The sequence below is a fragment of the Aquarana catesbeiana genome, linkage group LG01 (assembly GCF_042186555.1).
Source record: "Aquarana catesbeiana isolate 2022-GZ linkage group LG01, ASM4218655v1, whole genome shotgun sequence".
NCBI classification, from domain to species: Eukaryota; Metazoa; Chordata; class Amphibia; order Anura; family Ranidae; genus Aquarana; species Aquarana catesbeiana.
The window spans coordinates 279,641,290-279,668,031 of record NC_133324.1 but is presented as its reverse complement, the minus strand read 5'-3'; the positions used below and the strand labels follow the sequence as shown (position 1 = coordinate 279,668,031).

The 26,742-nt window shown below is 44.6% G+C and overlaps 1 protein-coding gene and 1 long non-coding RNA gene across 3 annotated transcripts in view; one reads left to right on the top strand and one right to left on the bottom strand.

The window, feature by feature from the left end:
* Positions 1-26,742, top strand: part of PI4KA (phosphatidylinositol 4-kinase alpha) — a 255,731-nt gene that overhangs the window by 62,782 nt on the left and 166,207 nt on the right. For both annotated transcript variants that reach the window (XM_073629090.1, XM_073629095.1), the window contains exons 8-15: positions 2,293-2,441; positions 4,384-4,449; positions 9,717-9,813; positions 11,096-11,287; positions 11,376-11,476; positions 11,576-11,705; positions 14,092-14,221; positions 14,844-14,939. In XM_073629090.1, coding sequence (XP_073485191.1) covers positions 2,293-2,441; positions 4,384-4,449; positions 9,717-9,813; positions 11,096-11,287; positions 11,376-11,476; positions 11,576-11,705; positions 14,092-14,221; positions 14,844-14,939 — 961 coding nt within the window. The remainder of the gene's footprint in view (positions 1-2,292; positions 2,442-4,383; positions 4,450-9,716; positions 9,814-11,095; positions 11,288-11,375; positions 11,477-11,575; positions 11,706-14,091; positions 14,222-14,843; positions 14,940-26,742) is intronic.
* On the bottom strand, positions 12,626-13,519 carry LOC141141501 (uncharacterized). The gene is made up of 3 exons (XR_012244107.1): positions 13,265-13,519; positions 12,981-13,061; positions 12,626-12,766 (listed from the first exon to the last, which is right to left on the bottom strand). It is a non-coding gene; the product is annotated as an uncharacterized lncRNA (long non-coding RNA).

Sequence of the window (26,742 nt, the reverse complement as noted above, 5' to 3'; positions counted from 1 at the left end):
CAGCCAGAGCGAGGGTTGGCGTAGGGGAACTATCTGTGTTCATGAGTTATGTAGATGTCTGTTGGCAAGCTATGACCCCAGGAGATATGTTCCTTCTTCTGAGTAAATAAAAATGTTCCAGATAGTCCAGGTTTCTGAGTGTTTCTCACGGTTGTGCTGCACGGTGAGAACCAAGTCCTCCATCTTATTTGACCCCCTTTTTTCCCTGAGAGGGAATCTGCTATTTCTGACCTACTGGTAAAACAGGGTTCAGAATTTGAGGTGAGCGGCTAGGACACTAAGGTGGAGGAGAGCACCAGCACTTTAGAATCATTTGCACTTTTTGGTGTATTTTCGTTTGGAAGATTTTTGAGGATTGTTATGGACCTTTTTTCACATTGATCTTTTTTTCACTTTATTTGTGTTATTATTTGAATGTTTTTTATTGTATAATATCCCAATCCAGGGAACACTGTTGGGAGGAGGATCCTTTCTATATGAATAATTGATTGTGCACTATGTATCTTGCTAAATTTTGCAAGTGAATCACTTATTCTTGTGAGTATTAACATTCAGCAATTTCAGTTTGGTATTTAGGCAGCGCAGCACTGTTTTGTTATTTTCATCATTTATGTAAAGTGAACACGGTATCTGTGCCGGCAGCAGCCAGGTGGGGGGACATCTTTGTGATATCACTCACCGTTATTTATATTTTTATATCTTTGTATATTTTTCACCGTATATATTATTTGCGCTGATAGAATTTTGTTGTTTTATATTGTCACTACATATTCTCCTTTTTTTTTTTTTTTTTTTTTTTTTTTTTTAAGGCTGCTAGCATTAACACTCGGGCTGCTTTCACACTGAAGGAGTTTTTCAGGCGTTTTAGCTCTAAAAATAGTACCTGTAAAGCGCCTAAAAACCGCCTTCCATGCCACCCCACTATGAAAGCCCGAGTGCTTTCACATTGGGCGGTGCGCTTGCGGGACGTTACAAAATGTCCTGTAAGCAGCATCTTTAGGGTGGTTTGGGAGCACTGTATACAGCGCTCATAAACCGCCCCTACCCATTTGAATGCATGGGCAGCTCTTCGGAAGCACTGCAACATGGGCGGTTTTAACCCTTTCTTCTGCCTCTAGTTAGGGTTAAAAGCGCACGGCTAGCAGCCCGAAGAGCGCCGCTAAAACCACGGTAAAGCGCCACTATAACGAGTGGCGTGGCCCCAATGTGAAAGAAGCCTTATTGTGTTGTCCAGATATTTGTTGTGTAAACTTTGTGTGACACTTCGCTTGATTAATTTCTCTAGTAATTTGTACTTTTGTCCAGATCTGCAAGGCTGGTTTGCGGAGCAAACAACAAGGCATTGTTGGACTTATCCTTTCTGGAGGACTTTTTTTTGGCACTTTCCTGGGTGGCATAATTTTAATTGTGATGGGGTAAAATGATCATTTTCATTCCTTCAGCTGACAGATGTCAAGGTTTTTCTTCAGACTTTTGTCACCTTCCAGTGTCTGGTTGTAGTGTGGTGCCATTAGAATGATTTCTTAGGCCACTTGTTTTACTTCCGAAGGTCGTAAAGTTTCTCTGGTTTACAGTTCCACTGTTTCTAGATGGATGCAACAGGTTGTTGTGTAGGCCTATAAGTTGTGGGATTGATGTCTCCTTTTCCCAATTAAAAGCCCACTTCTCCAGAGCAGTGAGTTCTTTATGGGGTTTTGTTATCAGGCTTCTTCATCTTAGATTTGCATGGTTACAACTTGGTCTTCTGTTCACACATTCTCTGTGTTCCACAATGTTGCATCTCCCTTTGTGGATCCTAGATTCAGTTAAAAAGTTTTGCAAGTGGCCGTCTAATGGCCATTTTTTCCCTTGTTATGGGCTTTTTCTTGTTGAGCCGGTTTACCTTAGTTTGATATGCCTGCCCAAGTTTGTTTGGACTGCTTACTTCAACTGGCAGGGTGGGAGAGGTTATAGCCTGTAGGAAGCTACCCTTCAATTTCTGTGTGTTTAGTTTCCATTTGCTGTAGGTGGCAGTATAACCCTTGGTAGCTTATTACAATAAAGCTGTGTCCATGGGCACAGGACAGTATATGTGAGAACTCATGGAAACGCATGCTACTGTGTTTGTTATAGTTTGAATAAGCAGTGCTTTGTTTTCAGATCTCTTAGACATCCTGCCCCCATGATTCTTTTATAATTCTGGTTCAAAAACCTCTGTACTATAGCTATTCGAAAGTGCTTGCAACTTAAATGCTCTAATGGAAAAGATTTCTATTTTCACACCTAGCAATTTTACTGTTTCAATCCCCTCAGGTTCCTATCTGCCAGATGGCAGTGCAGTAGACCCAGATTATTACCTCACCACCATCAGCTCCAGTTTCTCTGTGTCCCCTCTTTTCACTGGTGTAAACCACAAGGATTTTGACATTCCACAAGAAACCCTACGTCAACTACAGAGCATGGTATGGTCACACAATCTTTCGTTCAGACAAACCATTTCAAAGAAGATAGATTTAGCTTGGCTGTAGTTACACAATATATTACTTTCTCAACTGGTTAGAGTGGAGTAGAAGTCCTACTACTTTAATGCCATTTAATGGAGCTTGTGTTGCAAAGTAACAGGTTCACTTTAATACACAGCCTTCCTTTGCACATACTCATTCTCCCTGCCATTGTGGGAGCAATGAGATACACATGGTACTTTAAGGTATTGTAATTGTGGGGTAGATTTACTAAAGACGAGTAGACAGTGCACATTGCGAGTGCAGTTGCTCCAGAGATTAGTAAATGAGGTAAAGTTTCACTTTACAAAGAATACCCAATCACATGCAAGGAAAATAAAGAAACTGCATTTTTACTTGCACATGATTGGATGATAGAAGTCAGCAGAGCTCCCCCTCATTTAATAAGTTTTAGAGCAACTGCACTTCCAAAGTGCACTGTCTGTAAATTGCCGTTAGTAAATCGACCTCAATGTGACTCACATTCTTCCTTCCATTTAGGAGCATTGCTTGACAGGTGGCCAAGCTCTTTCACACGTGGTTTGGAACAGAGTTGTACGCTCTGACTGAAATATAACCTGAGCTTATGTCTGATACATGCGCTGGGTTAAATGAAAAGAAAACTGGCAGGTCGCTGTACTATCACAAGCAATCTTAGTACATCAATCTCGTGTTCTGACGGTGGGGGGGGGGGGGCTACTCCCCCCACGAGAACACAGTGATCAGCGCTTGCAGCCATTGACTGCAGGCGCTGATTGGATGCTGGTTTTCCAGCATGCCTGTTCAATAAAAGCCAGTTGGTAGACCAAATAGGAGAGCGTATGTGTGGAAAGGAATTTTGTATCAACCTATTCATAGTGGCAAAGAAGTGCCACTATGGTTAGGCCGATTTAACCAGTCGGTTTAACCAGCCGGGTGTCAGCCGGTTTCTGTTGAATCAGCCGATATTGTGTGTAACAGCCTTTACTCAAGATTTCCTCCTTTTACTCCCACTGTCAATTGAAGTGGATGGGAGAAAAGAAAAGGTAAAGCTGGCCATAGAATGTTGTTTTTTGTTTTTTTCGTTTACCAGCAGACTGAACGAACAAATACTAACAGATTCCTTCATCCACCTAATTGAGGTGGATGGAGGAATCCTCCATGACAGTAAATTGTAATCTGACAGTGGGACCTGCCCTTTACAGAATACACTGAACAGCCTATTTGCTGCAGGCACCGACTGAAAAAAGGTTTCCAGCAAGTCCCTAAAACGGCCGACTTTTGTTAAGCAGGAACAACCCACACAGATCACATTTTGGCTGGTTCAGCAGGGACCGACCAAATTTCGATCAGCATATGGCCAGCCTAAGAATTGGATGCTATGGGGGCCAGGTTTTACGTTGGCCTGTTGCTTCGCCCTGCAAGTTGCTATCTGTGGGAAGGTTTTCTTAAAAATCAACTTCTACTATAATTATTTTACAGCAGAACTAATTTACCATAGATATGTGTTTATCTTCCAAACTAACTGATGTATTTTTCCATGACATTTCAAACATATTTTTTAAAGGCTTGCTATTAAATGCAAGTATGAGACTGTAACATTATTGTATTTCTTTGATGTGTTTTATATACCCTGTTTCCCCTAAAAATAAGACCTAGCGTGATTGTCGGTGATGGCTGCAATATAAGCCCTACCCCCCAAATAAGCCCTACCCTGTTTCCCCGAAAATAAGCCCTACCCTGAAAATAAGACCTTCAAGGACTTTAACTAGGGCTTATTTGGGGGGTAGGGCTTATATTGCAGCCATCACCAACAATCACGCTAGGTCTTCTTTTCAGGGAAACAGGGTATCAAGAGAGGTGATGGTAATGCAAACTTTTTGATTTTTTTTTCCGGAATACTACAGTTTGTTTTTTCTTGCAGGTGAAGCAGATTGTGGCAGATCCAATGCTGAGCTCATTAGATTCCCTGATAAATGAAGTTACAGAGGTACTCTTTACACTTATTTATTCATTTTTCCCCAAATTATGCAGGAATAATCCTAGCGGATTACTACACACAGGAAATAGATGTAGTCTGTCCTACTCAATCATCATCTGTAATGATTATTTCTTGCTAGCTCTGTGAGGCTTGTGATTTCGAGTTCCCTACACATAGTAGGTGAGGTTGAAAAAAGACACAAGTCCATCAAGTCCAACCTATGTGTGTGATTATGTGTCAGTATTACATTACATATCCCTGTATATTGCGGTCATTCAGGTGATTATCTAATAGTTTCTTGAAGCTATCAATGCTCCCCGCTGAGACCACCGCCTGTGGAAGGGAATTCCACATCCTTGCCGCTCTTACAGTAAAGAACCCTCTACGTAGTTTAAGGTTAAACCTCTTTTCCTCTAATTGCAATGAGTGGCCACGAGTCTTATTAAACTCTCTTCTGCGAAAAAGTTTTATCCCTATTGTGGGGTCAGCAGTACAGTATTTGTAAATTGAAATCATATCCCCTCTCAAGCGTCTCTTCTCCAGAGAGAATAAGTTCAGTGCTCGCAACCTTTCCTCATAACTAAGATCCTCCAGACCCTTTATTAGCTTTGTTGCCCTTCTTTGTACTCGCTGACTTTATTATTAAAATGAGATGTATTTTAGTTGCGCTTTATATGGCAACTCTCGATCACATGTTATCGCTGGTTATACAATGCAGTTAACACTGAACCTGTCAATTTTGCCAGAGGCTGTAATAATTGAAAGGTTACAAACACAATTTATAACCATCAAAGTAATTAACTCAATTTACTTTTTCGAGAACCCTATATGCATACTTGTCTTCCTATTACTGGTACTGGATTATTGCACATATTACACCCTCAAGGCACACATGCTACCAGTGGCAGAATTACCGGGGTCGCAACAGTCGCAGTTGTGACGGGGCCCGGCATTCCGCCACTGTGGGGGGGCCCAGCGGGGTTGCTCTTCATAGCGCTCTAAGGCTGAGCGTGTCTCTCATCTAACAGCAGAGAGACACTGGCATTGTTTGTTTTATTTCCCTCTCCGTGTGTCCTCTCTCTTGCATGGCATGACAGGACACACAGCTGATCTCCCCCCTCCCTTCTCTGTGTGCTCCGCGGGCAGTCAAGTGTGAAGCTAAGGAGCTCACATTTCCCGCGGAGCACAGAGAGGGGAGGGGGGAGATCAGCTGTGTGTCCTGTCATGCCGTGCGAGAGAGGACACACGGAGAGGGAAATAAAACAAACAATGCCGGTGTCTCTCTGCTGTTAGATGAGAGACACACAGGCGTACAGCGGACCGGACCGAAGCCGCCTCCCCCTCCTCTCTGGTTACGGAGGGGGAGGAGTCCGAGGGAGAACGCTGTTCTGAGGTCTGTAAAGTTTGTATTCAAGTAGACATGTGCTGGGGGGAACACTATGGGGTGGGGGTCTGCACTGAGGAGGGGTCTGCATTACTGAGGGGGGGTCTGCATTGATGAGGTGGGGGTATGCACTGAGGAGGGGTCTGCATTGATGAGGTGGGGGTCTGCACTGAGGGGGGGTCTGCATTGATGAGGTGGGGGTCTGCGCTGAGGGGGGGGTCTGCATTGATGGAGAGAGGGGGGTCTGCACTGAAGGGGGGGTGTGCTGATGGAGTGGGGTGGTCTGCATTGTGGGGGGCCTGCACTGATGGAGGGTGGGTCTGTAATGAGGGGGGTTGTGTGCTGATGGAGGGGGGTGGTCTGCATTGTGGGGGGCCTGCACTGATGGAGGGGGGGGCTGTACTGAGGGGTGGTGTGAACTGATGGAGGGGGGGTCTGCAATGATGGAGGGGAGGTCTGTACTGAGGGGGGGATGTGAACTGATGGAGGGGGGTCTGCACTGATGGAGGGGGGTCTGCACTGATGGAGGGGGGTCTGCACTGATGGAGGGGAGGTCTGCACTGATGGAGGGGGGTCTACACTAGGGTCTATGGTGATAGAGGGGGGTCTATACTGATAGATGGGGGTCTGCACTAAGGGGGTCTACACTGATAGATGGGAGTCTATGCTGATAGAGGGGGGCTATACTGATAGATGGGAGGTTTGCAATGAGGGGGGCTATACTGTTGGATGGGGTCTGTACTTAGTGAGGAGGATCTATACTGCGAGACGGTGGTCTGTACTTAGTGGGGGGTCTATACTGAGAGGGGGGGGTCTGCAGTTAGTGGAGGGGGGTCTGTACTGAGGGGGGGCTATAGTTGGTGGAGGGGGGTGACACCAATTTTTTTCCTCACCAGGTGACACCAACCCTAGTGATGCCACTGGAGAGACACGCTCTCCGCTCAGAGCCGTGCTGTCCTGAGAAGACAGAGGACTCTGATGGGCACTGATAGGGGGCACTGATAAGATTTACTGATGAGCACTGAAGGGGAGGCACTGATAGGGGACACCGATGGGAGTCACTGATAGGGGACACCGATGGGAGTCACTGATAGGGGACACCGATGGGAGGCACTGATAGGGGACACCGATGGGAGGCACTGATAGGGGACACTGATGGGCACTGGTGGGCAATGATGGGGGGCACTGAGAAGGCACTAGGGGGCACTGATAGGGGGCACCGATGGGAGGCACTGATAGGATTTACTGATGAGCATTGATAGGGGGCACCGATGGGAGGCACCAATGGGATTTACTGATGAGCACTAAAGGGAGGCACTGTTGGGGGCACTGATAGGGGCACTGATAGGGGCACTAATAGGGGGCACTGATAGGCTGCACTGATGGGAGGCATTGATGGGCATTGATGAGCACTGATAGGCAGAACTCATAGGCTGCACGGATGGGCACTGAGGAACACTGATAGGCAGAACTAAGGCAGTATTGATGGGCACTGATGGGCAGTATTGAAGAGTACCGATAGGTGGCATGGATGGACGCTGCAATAATGAGCACTGATAGGTGGTGCTGATTTGATGGGCACTAATAGGCAGCATTAGTGAGCACTGATGGGTAACACTTGTAGGCGGCATTGATGGGCACTGATAGGTGGCATTGATGGGCACTGATTATCAGTGTAAACAATTTACTGACATTCTTGACAGTTAATGGCAGTCCTTTCCTCACACAGACATAGCACGGGAGGAAAGGGCTGCGGATAACCGGCAAGTCTGTTTACATGTGATCAGCTGACATCACATGGTAAAGGGCCACTGTGATTGCGCTGGATGCACGTCCCAGGGGGCATGTGGGAAGCAGGGTTTTGGGAGGATGTCCATGGATGCCCTCCCAAAATTGGAAACCTGGAGCTCGGATGGAAGGGGTGGGGGGGCATCATTGTTTCTTGCACCAGGGCCCTGAAGGTTCTAGTTACGCCTCTTCATGCTACCTCCTTCTCTCCTTTTCCCTTTAGTGTTTCACTCAGTTCTGCTCTGCTTTCCTTTCAGTGTTACACTGCACTCCTGAGTGTCTCTGCTTTGTTTTATCTACACTCCACCGCTATTCTTCCCATTATTTCCTAGTGCACTATGGGATTGATTTAGTAAAACTGGGGAGTGCAAAATCTGGTGCAGCTGTGCATGGTAGCCAATCCGCTTTTAACTTCATCTTGTTCAATTAAGGATTGAATCTCCAGTTTTTGTAAATCAACCCTTATGTGTACTGTCCCCTCTCTCTTTCATGATGATCAAAGGGGCATTGATAGATTTATGAAAGACCCATAGTACCTATGGACATAAAGTGTAGTTCCACTTTTGCAGTCAAATTTGAAAAAACCCACTATATATTTGTTATATATTCCTATTCACACAGCACGCATAACTTTTTTCTTTTTTTTATATATTTTTGACCTTTTTGGTTGTTTTTTTTGTAGTAGGATTTTGGGCAGACTGCAAACTACGTTGAATGTACTGAAAGTGGAGGACAAATTGGGGGCTGAGTTTCTCATTAACCACTTGCCGCCCGCCATATAGCAAAATGACGGCGGAAAAGTGGTTTCAATATCCTGACCGGACATCATATGACGTCCAGCAGGATAACAGCTGCCACGCGCCGCGCACCGCGCACACCGATCTCGGTAAAGAGTCTCTGACGGAGACACTTTACCACGTGATCAACCATGTCCAATCACGGCTGATCACAGTGTAAACAGGAAGAGCCGTTGATTGGCTTTTCCTTACTCGCATCTGTCAGACACGAGTAGAGGAGAGCCGATTGGCTGCTCCTCTCGCAGGCGGGTCTGTGCTGATTGATTATCAGGGCTTCTCCTCCCGAGGATGCCCACACTGGCCAACCAGGGACGCCACTAGGACCACCAGGGATGTCACCACCAGGTATGCCACTCGACCCCCAGGGATGCCAATCAGTGCCCACAATGGGCATCACTGATTGGCAGGCATTATTGTTTGGCACTGATTGGCATTCATCCGTACCATCAATTACTGTACATCAGTGCCCATCCCTGCCGCCTATCAGTGCCACCTATGTGTACCCATCAGTGCTGCATATCAGTGCCGCATATTAGTGCCCATCATCAGTGCCACCGATGCAGTGAAGGAGAAAACTTACTTATTTACAAAATTTTGTAACAGAAACAAAAAAAACATTTTTTTTTTCAAAATTTTCGGTCTTTTTTTTAATTTGTTTAGCAGAAAATAAAAATCCCAGAGGTGATCAAATACCACCAAAAGAAAGCTCTATTTGTGGGAACAAAATGATAAAAGTGTAGTTTGGGTACAGTGTAGCATGACCGCACAATTGTCATTCAAAGTGCGACAGCGCTGAAAGCTGAAAATCTGGGCAGGAAGGTGTATAAGTGCCATGTATTGAAGTGGTTAACATACATTTCAGAATTCAAGCCCTGAGATCTTTTAACTTTTCTTAGGACAGACGGTGTTTAAAACTAATTTGAAACTTATAATGAGTTCTGCCATCACAGTACAGATAGGGTTAATTGTAGTAAACATTACCTTTCCACCCCCTTTTTTAGCATAATTAAACTTTTTTTATATGATGCTATGTGAATGGGAATTTGTAACAAATATAATATAAGTGTTATCTCAATTTGGCTGCAAAAGTGGAAATACTCTTTAAAAGGGGTGGTTAAATATAAACTGAGCCTATTTGCTTTATATACTGCACAAGTATACCATGTACACCGTACACCACATCGCTCTATAAAATATATACAGTAACCGTATAAACTGTTCCACAAAACTGTCGGAATGTGATATTATTTTAGTGTTTTATTATACTGTACATTGTGAAATACATATTCAATTTTTTTTCCCTTTAGGGAAATCCAACTGCAGACCTGTATTATAAAACATTCAGTGATCCACTGTATGTAGCAATGTTTAAGATGCTCAGAGATACACTGTATAACATGAAAGGTAAGTATTTATGCCCGATGCATTTATTGTTTGATTTTTTTTTTTTTTTTTTTTTTTTTTTTTTTTGCAGAAAGGAATATATTTGGTGTTTCTTTAGACTGTTAAGGGGTTATGACGAAGAAGCAAACTACATTTGGATGATTTACCTACAGCAATAAATTAAAGCTCCAAGAACATAAAGAACAAAACTTCATAACAGTTCATAAGTGGACTATATACCACTAAAATATTGCTATTACTTTTCGCATAGTTTACATTCATTGCATTGTTTACCGCCACGTTTTGTACATGTTTGTGCTATGGGTTCAGCACTCTTTCACAGGCTGTCCACATTTCTCTTTCACAGGCTGTCCACATTTCACTTCCAACTCTCCTTGGCTCTGACCTCTGTATCACTCTCAGGACTGAAAAAAAGTCCTGGGTGCGAGGGCCACATGAAATGGCCTGGCAGAATGTGTTCGACCCAAGGGCCTTGTGTTTGACACATGTGCTGTATTGGCTGATCACATAGATGAATGAACTATGTTTGCCTCACTGTATTGAAACACTTGAAAAAACGTTTTAATAAAAATATATTCAAGCGTGAAAAATTAAAGGATCATGGTACATGGCCAGCTAGAGATGGTATTGAATTCTTCTCGGTTGGCTTCACTGATACCTTGGCTGAAGCGTACAACATGTCCTTAAAGTGGTTGTAAACCTCTGAAATGAAAAATAAACAAAGCATATCTTTCTATAGTGTGTACTTGCCCTGAACTATTACACCTAGTATGTTTTCTGTCCGCTTTCCTCTGCTATCTGCATGATTCACTTCTGACAGACACCAGACAATCCTGCTTGATGTCATGCCCCCCCCTTTACCGCTCAGCACACAGCAAGTGATTGACAGCCTCAGCTGTGTATGTTCCCCTGTGAAACCTTGGGGGAGTGTGAATTCCCTCCACTCAGGTCTGAGATTACTCTCTGCTCCCTGCTGTATGCTGTGCCGTGTGTGACATCAGATCCCTGTTTCATGAAGCTGAGAAATGCTGTGTAAAATGTGTGCTTTAGGAGGCTGTAGAGAAAAGAGGTCTGCTGATAAATGGGTACAATGTTAGTAGGATGATTGTTTAAATCTGTGTGTGATGTGAGGCTATTCACCACCTAACAGTGGTTAGGGGGTAAGGATTTACAACCACTTTGATATTGTTAAATATGTGTGTTTAAATTCTTCTTTGATTTATAGAATCTGTGTTTATCAAGATAATATTACTAATAAACCTCTTCAACTTTACCTCTTTAGACCTCCCAACCTCATTTGTGAAAGAGATCCATGACTTTGTGCTTGAACAGTTCAACAGTAGCCAGTCAGAGCTGCAGAAGATACTTCATGATGTAGAAAAGTTACACAATGAACTTAGCCCTTTGAAGCTCAGGTGTCAAGCAAATGCTGCCTGTGTGGACCTCATGGTGTGGGCAGTAAAGGATGAGCAAGGTAAAGCTGTGATGAACAGTGGAGGAAAATCTGCTCTTCAGTGGTTTGATTCTAATATACATTTTGTTTTTTGCCTTTCACACTAAAGGTGCAGAAAACCTGTGCATCAAACTTTCTGAGAAACTGCAGTCCAAGACATCCAGCAAAGTTATCATAGCTCACATGCCTCTCCTGATCTGCTGCTTACAGGTTGGTTGTTGACCGTTGAGTTTGCAGAGAGAGCACCTTAATTGATATGGTAACCATGAAAAAAAATACATATATTACAAATTGCTTTCTTTTACTCAGGGTATGGGGCGCCTTTGTGAGCGTTTCCCTGTAGTTGTTCATTCTGTGACTCCATCTCTTCGTGATTTTTTGGTGATACCATCTCCAGTGCTTGTGAAGCTGTACAAATATCACAGCCAACATCAGACAGGTACTCTTTTAAACTAGTTTTTACTAAAAGGGATCCTGCATGAGAGGATTTACCCCCCTTCTATACATACTAGTTGTCATGTGGATCATCTGGATTTTATTACTTTTATGCAGGAAAAACAATATGCATGTATTACTTTTTTCCACAGGAGCCTACAAAGTCTTGCCCCCATGATCAGTGGATTGCAAGTACAATTCCAGGCTCCTTGCAGACACTTTTTCAGCTCTCTGCCTGCACCTCTTTAGGGGCTTTCAGTTGGAGAGCTGGAGAAAGTTTCAGTACGAGTGCACTGATTGCTGCACTCATGGGTGGCAGACGGGACTTGTAGTTTATTTATTCACAGATCTTTTGCTGAGATTTAAATGCGTCTGTGGAGAACTTTAATGGTAACTTTTAATAGTAGCTTCATTGTTTATATATATATATATATATATATATATATATATATATATAAAGAGCGAATAATTGGTCATGGAGGACACAGCCAAATAGTAGCACCAATCCCCAAATAGGCATATAAATCAGAGGAAGGATGGGTGGGGATTTTAGAGGTGCAAAATATCATCAAATGTATTCACTAAAAAATATTTTATTTCTTGTCTTGAAAATCAAAACAGAAAGTATGCATAAAACCAAAGGACACAGGCATCTACAGTACTATTGTCGAGATATTAAACGAGACAGCATAAAAAAACAGACATGTTTCGCCCATAAATCGGGCTTCTTCAGGGGAGCTGTCTTTGCGTAGGTACAGGCCTTCTGCAATGGACAACACACAAACAACATATACAAAAAATATAATGATTGTCAAACTACCAATGAAGGGATAATGTGTACATGTTAAGAACTTTGATAAATAAACACACAGCAACCATCTTCCAAAAAACATGAAATATATAGTTTAGAGATATGCACCTGTATCTCCACTCCCAGGGCAGTGCTTTTGTTCCAATTCAACCAAAACAACGGGGGCAGCAGTCCTGTCGCAGTCCCACCCACAGCCGACTGTAAAAGTCAAGGCCACAGGCGGCTGGGGTTCACAGAGGGGACAAAAAGGCCAGCTAAAAACAATATACAGGGAATAAGATGTACAAAAATCAAGAGTATGTATATATGTATGTATATATGTATATGTATGTGTGTGTGTATGTATATATATATATATATATATATATATATAAATATATATATATATATATATAAATATGATAATAATAAGTGGGAAATTTGCAGGACAATCTAATATCCAATTAAATTAATAAAGAATGAACTTACAATGTAGACCCTGGAAAAGCTTGAAACCGAGGGACTTAGTAGGGCCACCTCACAACATTGAAGGTATTCAGTAGACTGATACTGAAAAAAGAAATTAGCAGTAAAAGTGATGATCCAAAAGGGGGGAAGACCAGTAGTCCAAACAATAATGTTGTATTAAAAAAAATAAAAAGGGAAGGTCAGAGGGAGCCTGGACAGTCACAAATAAGACAGCCCGGCAGCAGGTCATGAATATGTGTACACATAATACAACTAAAGATCCTCAATAAGGCTGAGAGTATTACCTTTAGGCGAGCAGTGGCACTTCATGTCCCAGGAGGCTCCAGCAGCACGTAGACGCCGGAGCAGCGGCGTTTTATCCCCCCCATCCGGTCCTGAAGGGCTGGAAGTGGACATGAGGCTGTGATGCGCCTGCGCAGTGCACCACCGCACAGCTCCGCCCGTCGTCACTGGGTCCTAAGGCTCGGATGTTGGACAGAGCGGAGCAGCTCCCTCCTGTGGTGATCAAAGGAGGAGAGAGAAATCATCCCTGTGGGGACAGGAAGAAGTGGTGCAAAGCACGCAGGGCGGCACAGAAAGGCGGTGTCCTGCCAATAGGCAAGAGCGCCCCCGGGCATCCATGTTCTTAACATGTACACATTATCCCTTCATTGGTAGTTTGACACTCATTATATTTTTTGTATATGTTGTTTGTGTGTTGTCCATTTCAGAAGGCCTGTACCTCCGCAAAGACAGCTCCCCTGAAGAAGCCCGATCTATGGGCGAAACATGTCGGGATTTTTATGCTGTCTTGTTTAATATCTCAACAATAGTACTGTACATGCCTGTGTCCTTTGGTTTTATGCATACTTCCTGTTTTGCTTTTCAAGACAAGAAATAAAATATTTTTTATTGAATACATTTGATGATATTTTGCACCTCTAAAATCCCCACCTATCCTTCCTCTGATTTATTTATTTATATATATATTTTATTTTATATTTTAAAGTATATTTTCATACTTTATAATAAAATAGTATTTGAATATGACTGTACACACATAGATGTTTTTTTGGCTGTTTTATTTTTATTAATTTATTTTTATTAATGTTCTCCTTTCCTATATTCTTAGGAGGCAATGATATCAAGATTAGCATCACCAATGAGCACTCCGAATCCACAATGAACGTTATTCATGGCAAGAAGAGCCAACCATCTATGTATGAACAGCTGCGGGACATTGCTATTGAGAACATATGCAGGTACTAGAGTTTGTGGCCGTGTTACTAAAACAACAGGTTAGGTTAATGAGTGTATTGTTTGACATTAGATGAAGAAAGGTGGAGGTGATGCCCAACGTAACTGACTTTCCAACCTGAACTAGAAAAATGATTAATAGATTTGGCAGCTAATGTTTCCTTGAGGGTGACTTCCAAATATGATATATATATTTTTTTTATTCAGGTATTTTTTATTAAAAAATTTCAAGTTTGAAACTATGACATTTACCAAGACATATATTACTTCGGATTAGTACCAGTTATATGGCTAGAATGCTTCTCTCTCTGGTTTCTTAACAGTAATACTTGTGCTGACAAGAAACATCGATCTGCATGCTCTCTGCATCGTCATCAGAATGTGAACTACTATAGCGATGACCTTACTAAACCAACAAAAAGAGACTGGAAAATGTCCAAGATACACTCTGTACGGCAGTATGCAAATCCAAAGCTGCCTTGGCTTAATGCAATAGGGCAGTGAACACAATGTGATATTAAAATGAAAACTAGCCATGGGAAACCTAAATTAAAAATACAGCTTATAATCTAAATATTTTTGTAGGCTAATATCTGTCATATTAATTTTCTCCATCTTTGATTTCAGGTGTCTAAAGGCAGGATTAACCATTGACCCGGTTATTGTGGAAGCTTTCCTGGCTAGTTTATCCAATCGCCTTTATATATCCCAGGAGAATGACAAGTATGTTACACTGCTGACGTATAATTTCCAATGTGTAGAGCCACAAATCCTTTGTATGTGTCATAGTAGTGTGTACTAAATAGAAATATTGGGTCTTCAAAATGCTTATAATAATTATTATCTATGTAGATTTAACAACTAGTTTGATTTAAACCAATACTAGAAAGTTAAACAGTTACCACATAAAGGTAGTTGAGGGCTATGAAGAGGAATACATTTAAATCTGAACTCAAAGCACTAAATATATTCAGTAGATACAAAGGATATAAATCTATTTTGTGTGCACCAAATGCATTTACAAACACAGATATTACGTAGTGGTAACATCATCACTGTGATGCATATAGCCTATGTAAAGACTAGTTTGTGGGCGGGACTCAGTAGGTCCACCCAATACAGGCTGCTAGTAGAAAACTACAGGGGGCAGCGGATACAAACAGAGGTAGTAAACAGCGCCATTTTTTTTTAACTTTTTAAACACTGCATGTGAAAGGCATAATGTGCTAGTATGCATCGCATACTTCTGGGCTCGCATCCTCCAACCGTCTGAATGGCTGCCCCGCAATGACGTCACTCATGCACAGCTGCCAACTGCTGCACGAAACTCTCAAGGGACGGCACTGGTATACCGTCCCTTCAGAGCACATGCGTGTGAATATCTTCTAAACCATGCAGGTTTAGGATATACTGTATTTATCGGCGTATAACACGCACCCTGATTTTAAGAGGGAAGTTTCAGCAAAAAAACTTTCCACAGCCCCCTGCTCAGCACACGGACTCCCTGCTCAGCACACGGACTCCCTGCTCAGCACACGGACTCCCTGCTCAGCACACGGACTCCCTGCTCAGCACACGGACTCACTGCACAGCACACGGACTCCCTGCACAGCACACGGACTCCCTGCACAGCACACGGACTCCCTGCAAAGCACACGGACTCCCTGCACAGCACACGGACTCCCTGCACAGTACACGGACTCCCTGCTCGGCACACGGACTCCTCCTTTCCCTGCTCAGCACACGGACTCCTCCTTTCCCTGCTCAGCACACGGACTCCTCCTTTCCCTGCTCAGCACACGGACTCCTCCTTTCCCTGCTCAGCACACGGACTCCTCCTTTCCCTGCTCAGCACACGGACTCCTCCTTTCCCTGCTCAGCACACGGACTCCTCCTTTCCCTGCTCAGCACACGGACTCCTCCTTTCCCTGCTCAGCACACGGACTCCTCCTTTCCCTGCTCAGCACACGGACTCCTCCTTTCCCTGCTCAGCACACGGACTCCTCCTTTCCCTGCTCAGCACACGGACTCCTCCTTTCCCTGCTCAGCACACGGACTCCTCCTTTCCCTGCTCAGCACACGGACTCCTCCTTTCCCTGCTCAGCACACGGACTCCTTTCATTATAAAGCCTCGTGGGACCACGCTGCCAGCATACCTTTAGTGGTTGAGAAGGTGTTTCTGACAGCCCTTTCTCGTGCGTCACTCCTCCTGTGCCACGCTCATTGTGGATGGGGGCTTCTGTGTGCCTCGATTAATGCCGCTCTCTAGTGGACACGGTCATGTGACTCTCCTCTGCTGTTTCGTTGATGGTCACATGACCGCTCTCCTCCAATCAAAAGCTTCAGTTGAGGAAGAGGCGGAGTGGGAGGAGAGCGGTTATGTGATCACCAATGAAACAACAGAGGAGAGTCAAATGACCGGGTCCACGAGAGCAGCATCAATTGAGCCACACAGAAGCCTCCTCCTCCTCCAATCAAAAGCTACAATTGAGGAGGAGGTGAAGCAGGAGGAGGAGAGCGGCATTGCTTGAGGTATAGGCTTAGCATTTGGGGTGACGAGGGGAGGGGGGGGAGTGGGGGAATGGAGTGCGGGAGGGGACTGGCAGTGTTATTTTCTTAACTTCTTGAAGTATGGCAGCGCTGTCCCAGGGCCAGGAAGGGTGGGGCGGGCGGCCCAACACCCTCCCAATGAGGCGAACCGCCCGATTCCCCCCCCCCCCCCCCCCTATATTGGTAAAAAAAAGTATTGCCGTATAACACGCAGGCACGGTTTACCCTCTGTTTTCAGGGGAAAAAAGTGTGTGTTGATCCCCAAGGCTGAGGGATCATCATCAGCATTCAAACTTTTTAAAGAATGCAAAAAGGAATGTAAGGGTGCAATCAGGGTGGCTAAGATAGAACACGAAAGGCACATAGCGGAGGAAAGTATAAAAACATCCCAAGAAATTCTTTAAGTACATAAATAGTAAGCAAGAGAGGTCAGATCACATTGGTCCCTTAAAGAATGAATCTGGTTATTAAGGATGGAGATATGGTGACGGTATTGAATTTATTCTTCTCAGTCTTCACGAGGGAATCGGGGGGGGGGGGGGGGACTTCAGTAACCAAAACTGCAATGTTTATCCTCATGACATGTCACAGGGAGCACCCTCATGGCTAACAGAAGACAGAATTAGAATTAGACTTGAAAAACTTAACATTAATAAGTCACTGGGACCAGATAGCTTGTCAAGTAATTGCCAGACCATTGTTCCTAATTTTTATGAACAGTCTACTGACTGGAATGGTACCAGCTGATTGGAGAAAAGCCAATGTAGCACCAATATTTAAAAAAGGGCCAGGTAACATCCGTGGGAATTACAGACCAGTTAGCCTAACATCAATTGTTTGCAAGCTCTTGGAGGTGATGATAAGGGACTATATACAAGATTTTAGTAATGAGAACGGTATCATTAGCAGTAATCAGATTGGTTTGGCAAGAACGATTCTTCATGAATCCATGCTATTAACCTTCTATGAGGAGGTGAGCTGCCATCTAGACAAAGGAAGGCCCGTAGATGTGGTGTATCTGGATTTTGCAAAAGCATTTGATACAGTTCCCCATAAACATTTACTGTACAAAGTAAGGTCCGTTGTCATGGACCATAGGATGAGTACATGGATTGAAAACTGGCTAGAGGGGCGAGTTCAGAGGGTAATGATAAATGGGGAGTACTCAGCATGGTCCGGGGAGGAAAGTGGAGTCCCCCAGTGTTCTGTCCTGGGACCAATCCTATTTAATTTATTCATAATGACCTGGAGAATGGGATAAACAGCTCAATCTCTGTATTTGCGGACGATACTAAGCTAAGCAGGGCAATAACTTCTCCACAGGATGTGTAAACCTTGCAAGAAGATCTGAACAAATTAATGGGGTGGGCAACTACATAGCAAATGACGTGTAATGTAGAAAAATGTAAAATAATGTATTTGGGTGGCAAAAATATGAATGCAATCTACTCACTAGGGGAGAACCTCTGAGGAAATCTACGATGGAAAAGGACCTGGGGGTCCTAGCAGATGCCAAGCTGCTGCAAGCAAAGCAAACAGAATATTGGCATGTATTAAAAAGGGATTAACTCCAGAGATAAAACAATAATTCTCCCACTCAACAAGACTCTGGTTTGGCCGCACCTAAAGTATGCTGTCCAGTTATGGGCACCAGTCCTCACGAAGGATGTGCTGGAACTGGAGAGAGTCCAGAGAAGGGCAACAAAACTAATAAAGGGACTGGAGGACCTTAGTTATGAGGATGGGTTAGGAGCACTGAACTTGTTCTCTCTGGAGAGGAGACGCTTGAGAGGGGATATGATTTCAATGTACAAATATCGTACTGGTGACCCCAGAATAGGGATAAAACTTTTTTGCGAAAGGGAATTTAATAAGACACGCGGCCATTCACTAAAACTAGAAGAAAAGCGGTTTAAACTTAAACTGGGTAGAGGGTTCTTTACTGAGGGAGCAGTTAGGATATGTAATTTTCTTCCATGGGCAGTGGTTTCAGTGGGGAGCATTGATAATTTCAAAAAACAATTAGATATGCACCTGAATGACCACAACATGCAGGGATATATAGTGTAATACTGACATAAAATTACACACATAGGTTGGGCTTGATGGACTTTTTTAACCTCGTCTACTATGTAACTATATGCAACTATGATCCACCCTCTAACAACCAAAGTCAGGGCCTTGGAGCCAAGGACTAAGGAAAATAGAAAACATTGAAACAAGATGCATTTTCTTGAACTTGCAGACGGCAAAAAATCCAACCACATTTATGGTGGAATTGCTCCATTCTATCCTACCAAGCGGCCAGTTCTCCTCTTTCTTGTGGAGAGAGCTCACCACATGCCTCCCAGATTGGGATCTCCTGGTTCCCTTCCATAGAGCTTGATCCTGTGCCTATTAAACTTTCACAACTGCAAAGAGGATCAGCGGGCAAACTGCTCTACAAGAATGTGAAATGTATTTTCTTATCATACATCACGGGACACAGAGCCATAGTAGTTACTATGTGGGTTATAGGCCACCTTCAGGTGATGGACACTGGCACACCCTAAGACAGGAAGTCCACTCCCTATATAACCCCTCCCTCTACTGGGAGTACCTCAGTTTTTTCTCTAGTGTCTTTGGTGTTGGTCACGATGTAAAGATGTGCTGTGCTGATCTCCACTGGAAGTATCCTTTGCTGGGGCAAGCTATGCAACCGGATCTATTCAAAGTGTCTTTTCTAGGCCTAGTTGAATGGTACCCGGGCCTCGTGTCCGAAGAAACAAGGTTTTGCCTGTAACGCTTATCTTTTTTAGAGAGCTAGGCCCCGGGATCCAGAGCTTTGGTTTTTTTCAGCCATAAAGTTTTAATGGTGGGGTGCTTTATAGGTCCAGGAGTGTGGGTTCCCCGAGGGGCCCCGGCTCCTGAAGGTTTGGTAATGGAGCCCACCGTGAGGGGTGAAGATTGGGTCTGTCGGTTTTACCACAGAGAACCCTGCGGCGGGAAAGGTAAGTGAAGACTTCTAAGAAATTAAAAAAAAAAGAGAAAAAATGTTTCCTTTTTAAAAGTAAATGTTGTCATGCCTAAGAGTCACCACTGGGGGCTGTATAGAGCAATAGAGCACGTACCTTGCCATGCTTTCCTCAGAGATCAAGCTGTGCAGCAGAAATAGCAGGCCTCACTCTGGCAAGCAGCTCAGACCTCCGGTAAGATTGGGGGGGGTTTCCTTCACTGAATCACCCCCCACCTGGTCCAAGCTTCCCCTCTTCTTAGAAAGGGGAAGCCAAGAAACGATCGGCAATGCCGCTCCATTTGTTTCACCGCCCCTGCAAGGCGGCCGGTCCCGGGTCTCCTCCTCGCCATTTCCCTCCCCACACAACAGCCGATCCTGTCGGACCGGAGGCCCGCGTTCGCGCGGGAAAACCCTCTTTCAAAAAAAGAGGGGGCGTGAAGTGACGGCAGGGGGCGGGGCCTAGCGCTGCATTGGAGTCCTGCAACATCCAGCGCAGGAGTTTGTTTAAAAGCTCCATTTTTGCTGGCTGCAGATGTCGGAGGGACAAAGAGCAAAAAGGGGCATGTAAGAGGGTGGTGACACAGGCATTTCCTTGGCATGTTTACTAAAAGCATCAAGCTGAGCTTTAATAGCAGTGACTGGACTATTGCTCAAGCAGTGGATGCGATTTCTTCTGGTAGTACCTCTGCATTTGTGCATTGGGCTATAGTCAGAAGAGGACATTGAAACACCCCCAAAAAGGGGCTAAAAGGGTCTCCCTCAAGCTCTGGAAAGCCTACTCATCTTTACAATGGCATCCTCCTCTGAGAGGGGGTGGCTTGTCAGAGTGAGCATCGGGGCCATGAAATGTTTGCAATTGTTTTCAACACTGCAGCCCCTGTCTATTTTACTAAAGAGGTTATTTTCCCCAGCCATGAAATGTGTGGAAAAAAAAAAGTTAGCGGCTTTATTCGCATCCCAGTGTGGGACAAAATGCGACAGGTTCCCTTCCATTACCCAGGTCCCTCAAACTGTGGAACTGGGGGCAGGAGAAGAAGTTTTTCACGTTATCCTGTGGAGGAAAAAATTCAGGTGGGGATACCAGCAATTGATGCTGCTATATCCTCTGTGAATAAAAGTTTGACTTGTCCGGCAGATAATGCTCAAATGCTTAGGGATCCAACAAATAAAAAGTTGGAATTCCTATTAAAAAACACTTTTTTCTCTGGTAGGTTGAGTGTTTCAGCTTGCGCTGACAGTAATTGGTCAATCCTTGAGAGACCAGTTTAAACAGATGCTCACGGTTATCCTGTGCAGCAGGCCCAGGATCTGGCAAGCTACTAGCAGCTTTATGCTTGCAATAGTCGCTATGAGAGATTCTATCCTTCAGGCCTCACGCCTTTCGCTAAGCGCCATGCAAGAAGCTTCTGGCTAGTCTTCCTTTTTTTGGTGAAACTGCTGTTTGGGGATGATTTGGGTAATACATCCAAAGAATTTCTAGTGGAAAAAGTACCCCTTTGCCATTTAAGAAAAGGAGTAAACGTATTTCATTTTAACAAGCTCCTTCTCCAGTGCCAGGGGCATCAGCCTCCAGGCAGTCACGACGGCCTCCGCCATCATGTTCAATAGGTGATCCTCAGGGTCAACCCCAGGGATAAAACAAGTCTTGGGGGAGGAAACCTACAAAATACTAGGAGAACTTCTGGCGTCAATCAACATCAAGGATGCATACCTCCATGTGCCTATTTCCCCACTCACCAGTAATATCTACTTTCAAGGTAGAAAATCATTATTTTCAGTTTGTAGCGCTGCTTTTCGGTCTAGCTCCTGCACCTTGAGTGTTTACAAAGGTTCTGGTCCCTCCTCTAGCCAGATTAAGGGCCCAAAGTATAACTATTAAAGTTTACCTAGATGATCTGCTCTTGATAGACCAATCGTTAGCCCGCTTAAACCAAAGTATGGTCACCACATTCAACTACCTGGAATACCTAGGTTGGATTTTCAGCCTAGAGAAATCTTCCTTAAAACCATGAAGGGGGCTAGAATACTTGGGTCTGATCATAGATACACCCAGAAAGGGGTATTCTTGCCCTAGGCAAAGATCAGCGCCATAAAGGAACTGATTCAGGTGGTCGAAGCAAGATGAATCTTTTTTTTTTTTTTTCTTGTTCATACATCACGGGACACAGAAGCTTGGTAATTACTTCGTGGGTTAGATAGTACCTTCAGGTGATTGGACACTGGTAACCCTAATTACAAGGTGAGTTCCTCCCCTATATAACCCCTCCCATATTGAGAGTTCCCTAGGTTTTTTCGCCAGTGTCTAAGGTGGTTGGTCACATTTGAAGATGTGCTAAGAAGAAAGCTCTGTTTGATGATACAACCGGATCCATACCTTGGTGAATTACTAAAACGTCTAAGATGGATGCTACCCGGGCCTCATGATAAGAAGAAACAAGGTTTTGGCTGTAATGTCTCTCCTTGGAGGTCTGGGCTCTGGGATTCAGGCTTTGGTGTACTAATATAACAATGGCAGGAAAAGTTTCTGGCAGAGTCTTCTACAGGTCCAGGGAAGAGGATCCTGTGAGTAGGAACCCAGAACCCTGAAGGTTGGCACAACGCTACCCGCCGTGATGGGTGAAGGCTGGAATCTGTCTGTTCTCAGCAGTTCCTGCGGCGGGGATAAGGTATGTGAAGACAATCCTAAAGTTTACACATTATGGATTATCTTCTGTGAGTAGTTGTATGTCTTACCTGGTTTCTGCCACTAGAGGGAGTAAGAGATATACCTGGTGTATACTTACATGCCTTCCAGGTTACACGCTCAGTGAAGCTGTTCTGTGAAGCCGCTCACCTCCTCCACTGCAGGCTCTGCCACATAAACTAAAAGGGGGGGATCCCATGCAGTCCGGGGGTCCCACGCAGTCCTCAAGGGGTCTCCTTTCTCCCCCCTCGCCTCAGCCACCATCATAATGGTCCTACGTGCACGTGCAGGGGGCACGCTTTTACGGCAGGGAAGGGGGGGCGTGGTTGTGGCGCCGTGCACGGTGCTCCAGTGTGCAGGCGCAAAGCAGCTGTTTTTTAAAGCCCAAGGCACCAGAGTTTCTGTAAGAGGTGGGAAACAGAGCTGTGGGCAGTAAGCATCTCAGTGTATCGGATCCTGGCAAACTTAAGACACCTACTCGGCATTAGGTTGTGCGGTTTGTAGCTAATGTTTATATTGTAAGACTATAGCACAACAGTGATTGCACTTTACACTAGTACCTCTGCTTTGCAGCTTAGGACTATGTCTCCTCGTAAGAGGGCTTCAGGGGGAGGTAAAAGAGGCACCAGAAAATCACCGCCTACATCTAGGGGTTCTGGACATGCCTGCAGGATACCATGCCGCCCGCAAGACTGGAGGCAGCCTCACAGGATGAGTCTGTACCCCTGTCAGGATTTGCAGCCTCTCCCAATGTTTCAGTCCCTGTTTATGTCACAGAAGTCACTTTGAAGGCTGCATTGGATGGTTTAGAAGGAAGGATTAGTACCTTTGTCACAGCTTCCTTAAAAAATAGCAGAAAAAGGGGTAGAACCCCTCCCTCTGCTTTGGGTTCCCTATCGGATGAGCATTCTGATAGCATTCTGATAATGAGGAAATATCCCTATCTGAGTATTAAAAAGTGTATACTGCGCTGTGATTCCGCAAGCAGCAGCCAGTGCGGCTGTAGACTAAAAAGCTAAGTATGTAAAATATAATAAGTGCAGCGCTAAGGTTGCAAAAAAAAAAAAAAAAAGGAAGGTGATAAAGTTATATGTAATATAAGCATATAAGTGACATAATAGCATAGAATTATATGTGATACAAACATGTAAGTGACATAATAGCACAAACTCCAATCATAATAAATGTGAATAAATTATATAGTGTGCTAATGTAGTGACTGCACTACACCCAAAAGCAGAATGATGAAATACAGTCTAATTAGGTTTGTGATCCAATGCACATGGGAAGAATTCCTGACATTACTGGGAACCTTGAAGTGAGGAAATAGAAGATGACGACTCTGCAGTAGAAACGCGTCGGGTAGACCTTCCGTCAACATCACCTTCATGCTTTTACATGCTTTATACATTTCTACCAAATGTGAGTGTTGAATTCGTATTTTTAATAAAATCACCACTTTTTTAACCGGTATCACGCTATGTCAGCTCCTTTTCTCTATTACATGATACCCTTCCTGTGACAATAAGTTTCCACGTTTCTTGAAACTCCTGAAGCCTTCAGTTAACATCCAACAACCGTTTAAGGTTGACCGACTGACCGAGTTCCAGGACCTGCTGTCTCCCATTGGGTGGTTTGAACCCAACAAGCCTTGTTGACTAGGGTGGTATACGCCCCGCCAAGTCAATACCATCCGGTAAGCCTCCTCCCTCTTTCACGGTGGTGGTGTTTGCTTCTATTTCCTCACTTCAAGGTTTCCAGTAATGTCAGGAATTCTTCCCATGGGCATTGGATCACAAACCTAATTGGACTGTATTTCATCATTCTGCTCAATGTGGACTTTTGGGTGTAGTGCAGTCACTAAATTAGCACACCATATAATTTATTCACATTTATTATGATTGGATTTTGTGCTATTATGTCACTTACATGTTTGTATCACATATAGTTCTATGTTGTTATGTCACTTACCGTATATACTCGAGTATAAGTCGAGGCCCCTAATTTACCACAAAAAACTGGGAAAAATTTCTTGACCCGAGTATAAGACGAGGGTGAGAAATGCAGAGGGTCAACAATGCCCATCTGCAGCTGCCTGCCTCCCTGTGTCCTGTGCAGCCTACCTGTACCCTGTGCATGTGTCCTGTGTCCTGTACATGTGTGTCCTGTACATGTGTGTCCTGTGTGCATGTGTCCTGTACATGTCCTGTGTGAATGTGCAGCCTCCCTGTGGCGATCTCCATCCTCAAACGGCAGCCGGCGTGTGATGATAGTGTTCGGCGGCCATTCCACATTTCAAAAGCCGCGCCGCTTCCTCGTCTGTGATAGGCTGACCGCTGACTGCCTATCACGGACATTCTCTCATTCTCATACCACGGACGAGGATGAGAGAATGTCCGTGATAGGCTGTACACTGACAGCTGTTCAGCCTATCACAGACGAGCAGGAGGCGCGGCTTTTTGAATGCTGGAATAGCTGCCGAACACTATCCTCACACGCCGGCCTCCCCAATCAAATACTAGGGGAAAGGTCCAAAGTCAAGCCCAAGGGCAAAAGAAACCTTGGGGTCTAAGATCTGGTAAACAGAACCCTAAAGCCTCCCTATGAAGGGATGCCCCCGCTTGGCCGAGTGGGGGGAAGGCTGCTGCAGTTTGCAGGCGCCTGGCGGGAAGAGATTCAGGACAGATGGGTAGCCTCCACGGTGTCTCTGGACTAAAGTTCCGGGAGCTTCCGCCATCTCGTTTTCTAAGGTCAAGAGTCTCCAGGGATCCAGAGAAAAGAAGGCCCTTACTTCTGGCCTTAGAACTTCTGTTATCCCAAGGGGTAATTATAGAGGTGGCCCCGGAAGAGCAAGGCTCAGAGTTCTACTCAAACCTCTTTACGGTTCCACAACCAAACGGAGATGTCAGACCTATTCTGGATCTAAAAGACCTGAATCAATTTCTAGACATTCGTCCTTTCTGCATGGAGTCTATCCGCTCAGTAGTCTCCACCCTTCAAGGGGGAGAATTCCTGGCATCCGTAGACATCAAAGATGCATATTTGCATGTGCCAATATTTCCCGCTCACCAAAGATTTCTAAGGTTTGCGGTGGATTGGGCCACTTTCAATTTGTGGCCCTTCCTTTTGGTCTTGCTACCGCTCCTCCAGTGTTCACAAAAGTTCTAGCCCTGCCCCTGGCAAATCTAAGGGCTCAGGGCATAACTATGACAGCCTATCTGGACGATTTGCTACTCACAGAACAGTCCGTAACACGCCTAAGCCACAATGTGCTCTGCACATTAAAGTACTTAGAGTACCTAAGCTGGGTCCTCAATCTAGAGAAATTCTCCTTGCAGCCCCTAAAAAGGCTTGAGTATTTGGACATGGTCATAGACACAGTCCAAAGCAGAGTGTTCTTACCCAGATCAAAAGCCAGGGCTATAAAAGATTTGGTTTGGGTAGTCTCGGCAAGGAGAAATCCCTCCATCCGATAATTTAACCTTCCAGTTTCACTTGAGGCCTTTACAAAGCAGTGTCCTCTCTGCCTGGAACAAGAGGGTTCAAGCCTTGGATCTTCTAATGTGCCTATCCACAGGGGTGCGCCAGAGCCTCAATTGGTGGTTACTGACCAAGAATCTTCTTAAAGGAAAGTCCTTTGTCCCAGTTACTAACCACAGATGCCAGCCTAATAGGCTGGGGAGCAGTTTTGGAAGAAGCCTGAAGCCTCCACCCAGGGAAGATGGTCCAGAGCCGAAAGGCTCTTGCTCATCAACATTCTGGAAATTCGGGCAATTCATCTAGCCCTCAAGGTCTGGACTTTCAGACTACAGGGTCATCCTGTCCAGGTACAGTCCGACAATGCCACGGCTGCGGCTTATATCAATCACCAAGGAGGCACCAGGAGCCTGGATGCCCAAAAGAAGGTGAATCGCATTTTTTTTCTGGGCAGAAAGGCATATTCCTTGCCTGTCTGCGGTCTTTATTCCAGGGGTAGAAAATTGGCAGGCAGATTTTCTAAGCCGCCAGCAGTTGTGTCCAGGAGAATGGTCTCTACACCCTGACATATTTCAGACCATATGTAAAAATTGGGGTACCCCAGATGTAGACCTGTTTGCGTCCAGGTTCAACAAAAAACTAAACAGCTTTGTGTCAAGAACAAAGGATCTGCTAGCACAAGGGTCAGATGCCTTAACGATTCCATGGGATCGGTACTCTCTGATCTATGCCTTTCCTCCAATTCCGCTTCTTCCGCGGTTCCTTCGGAGGGTCAAAAGGGAAGCAAAGTCAGTCATTCTGGTGGCCCCGACTTGGCCCAG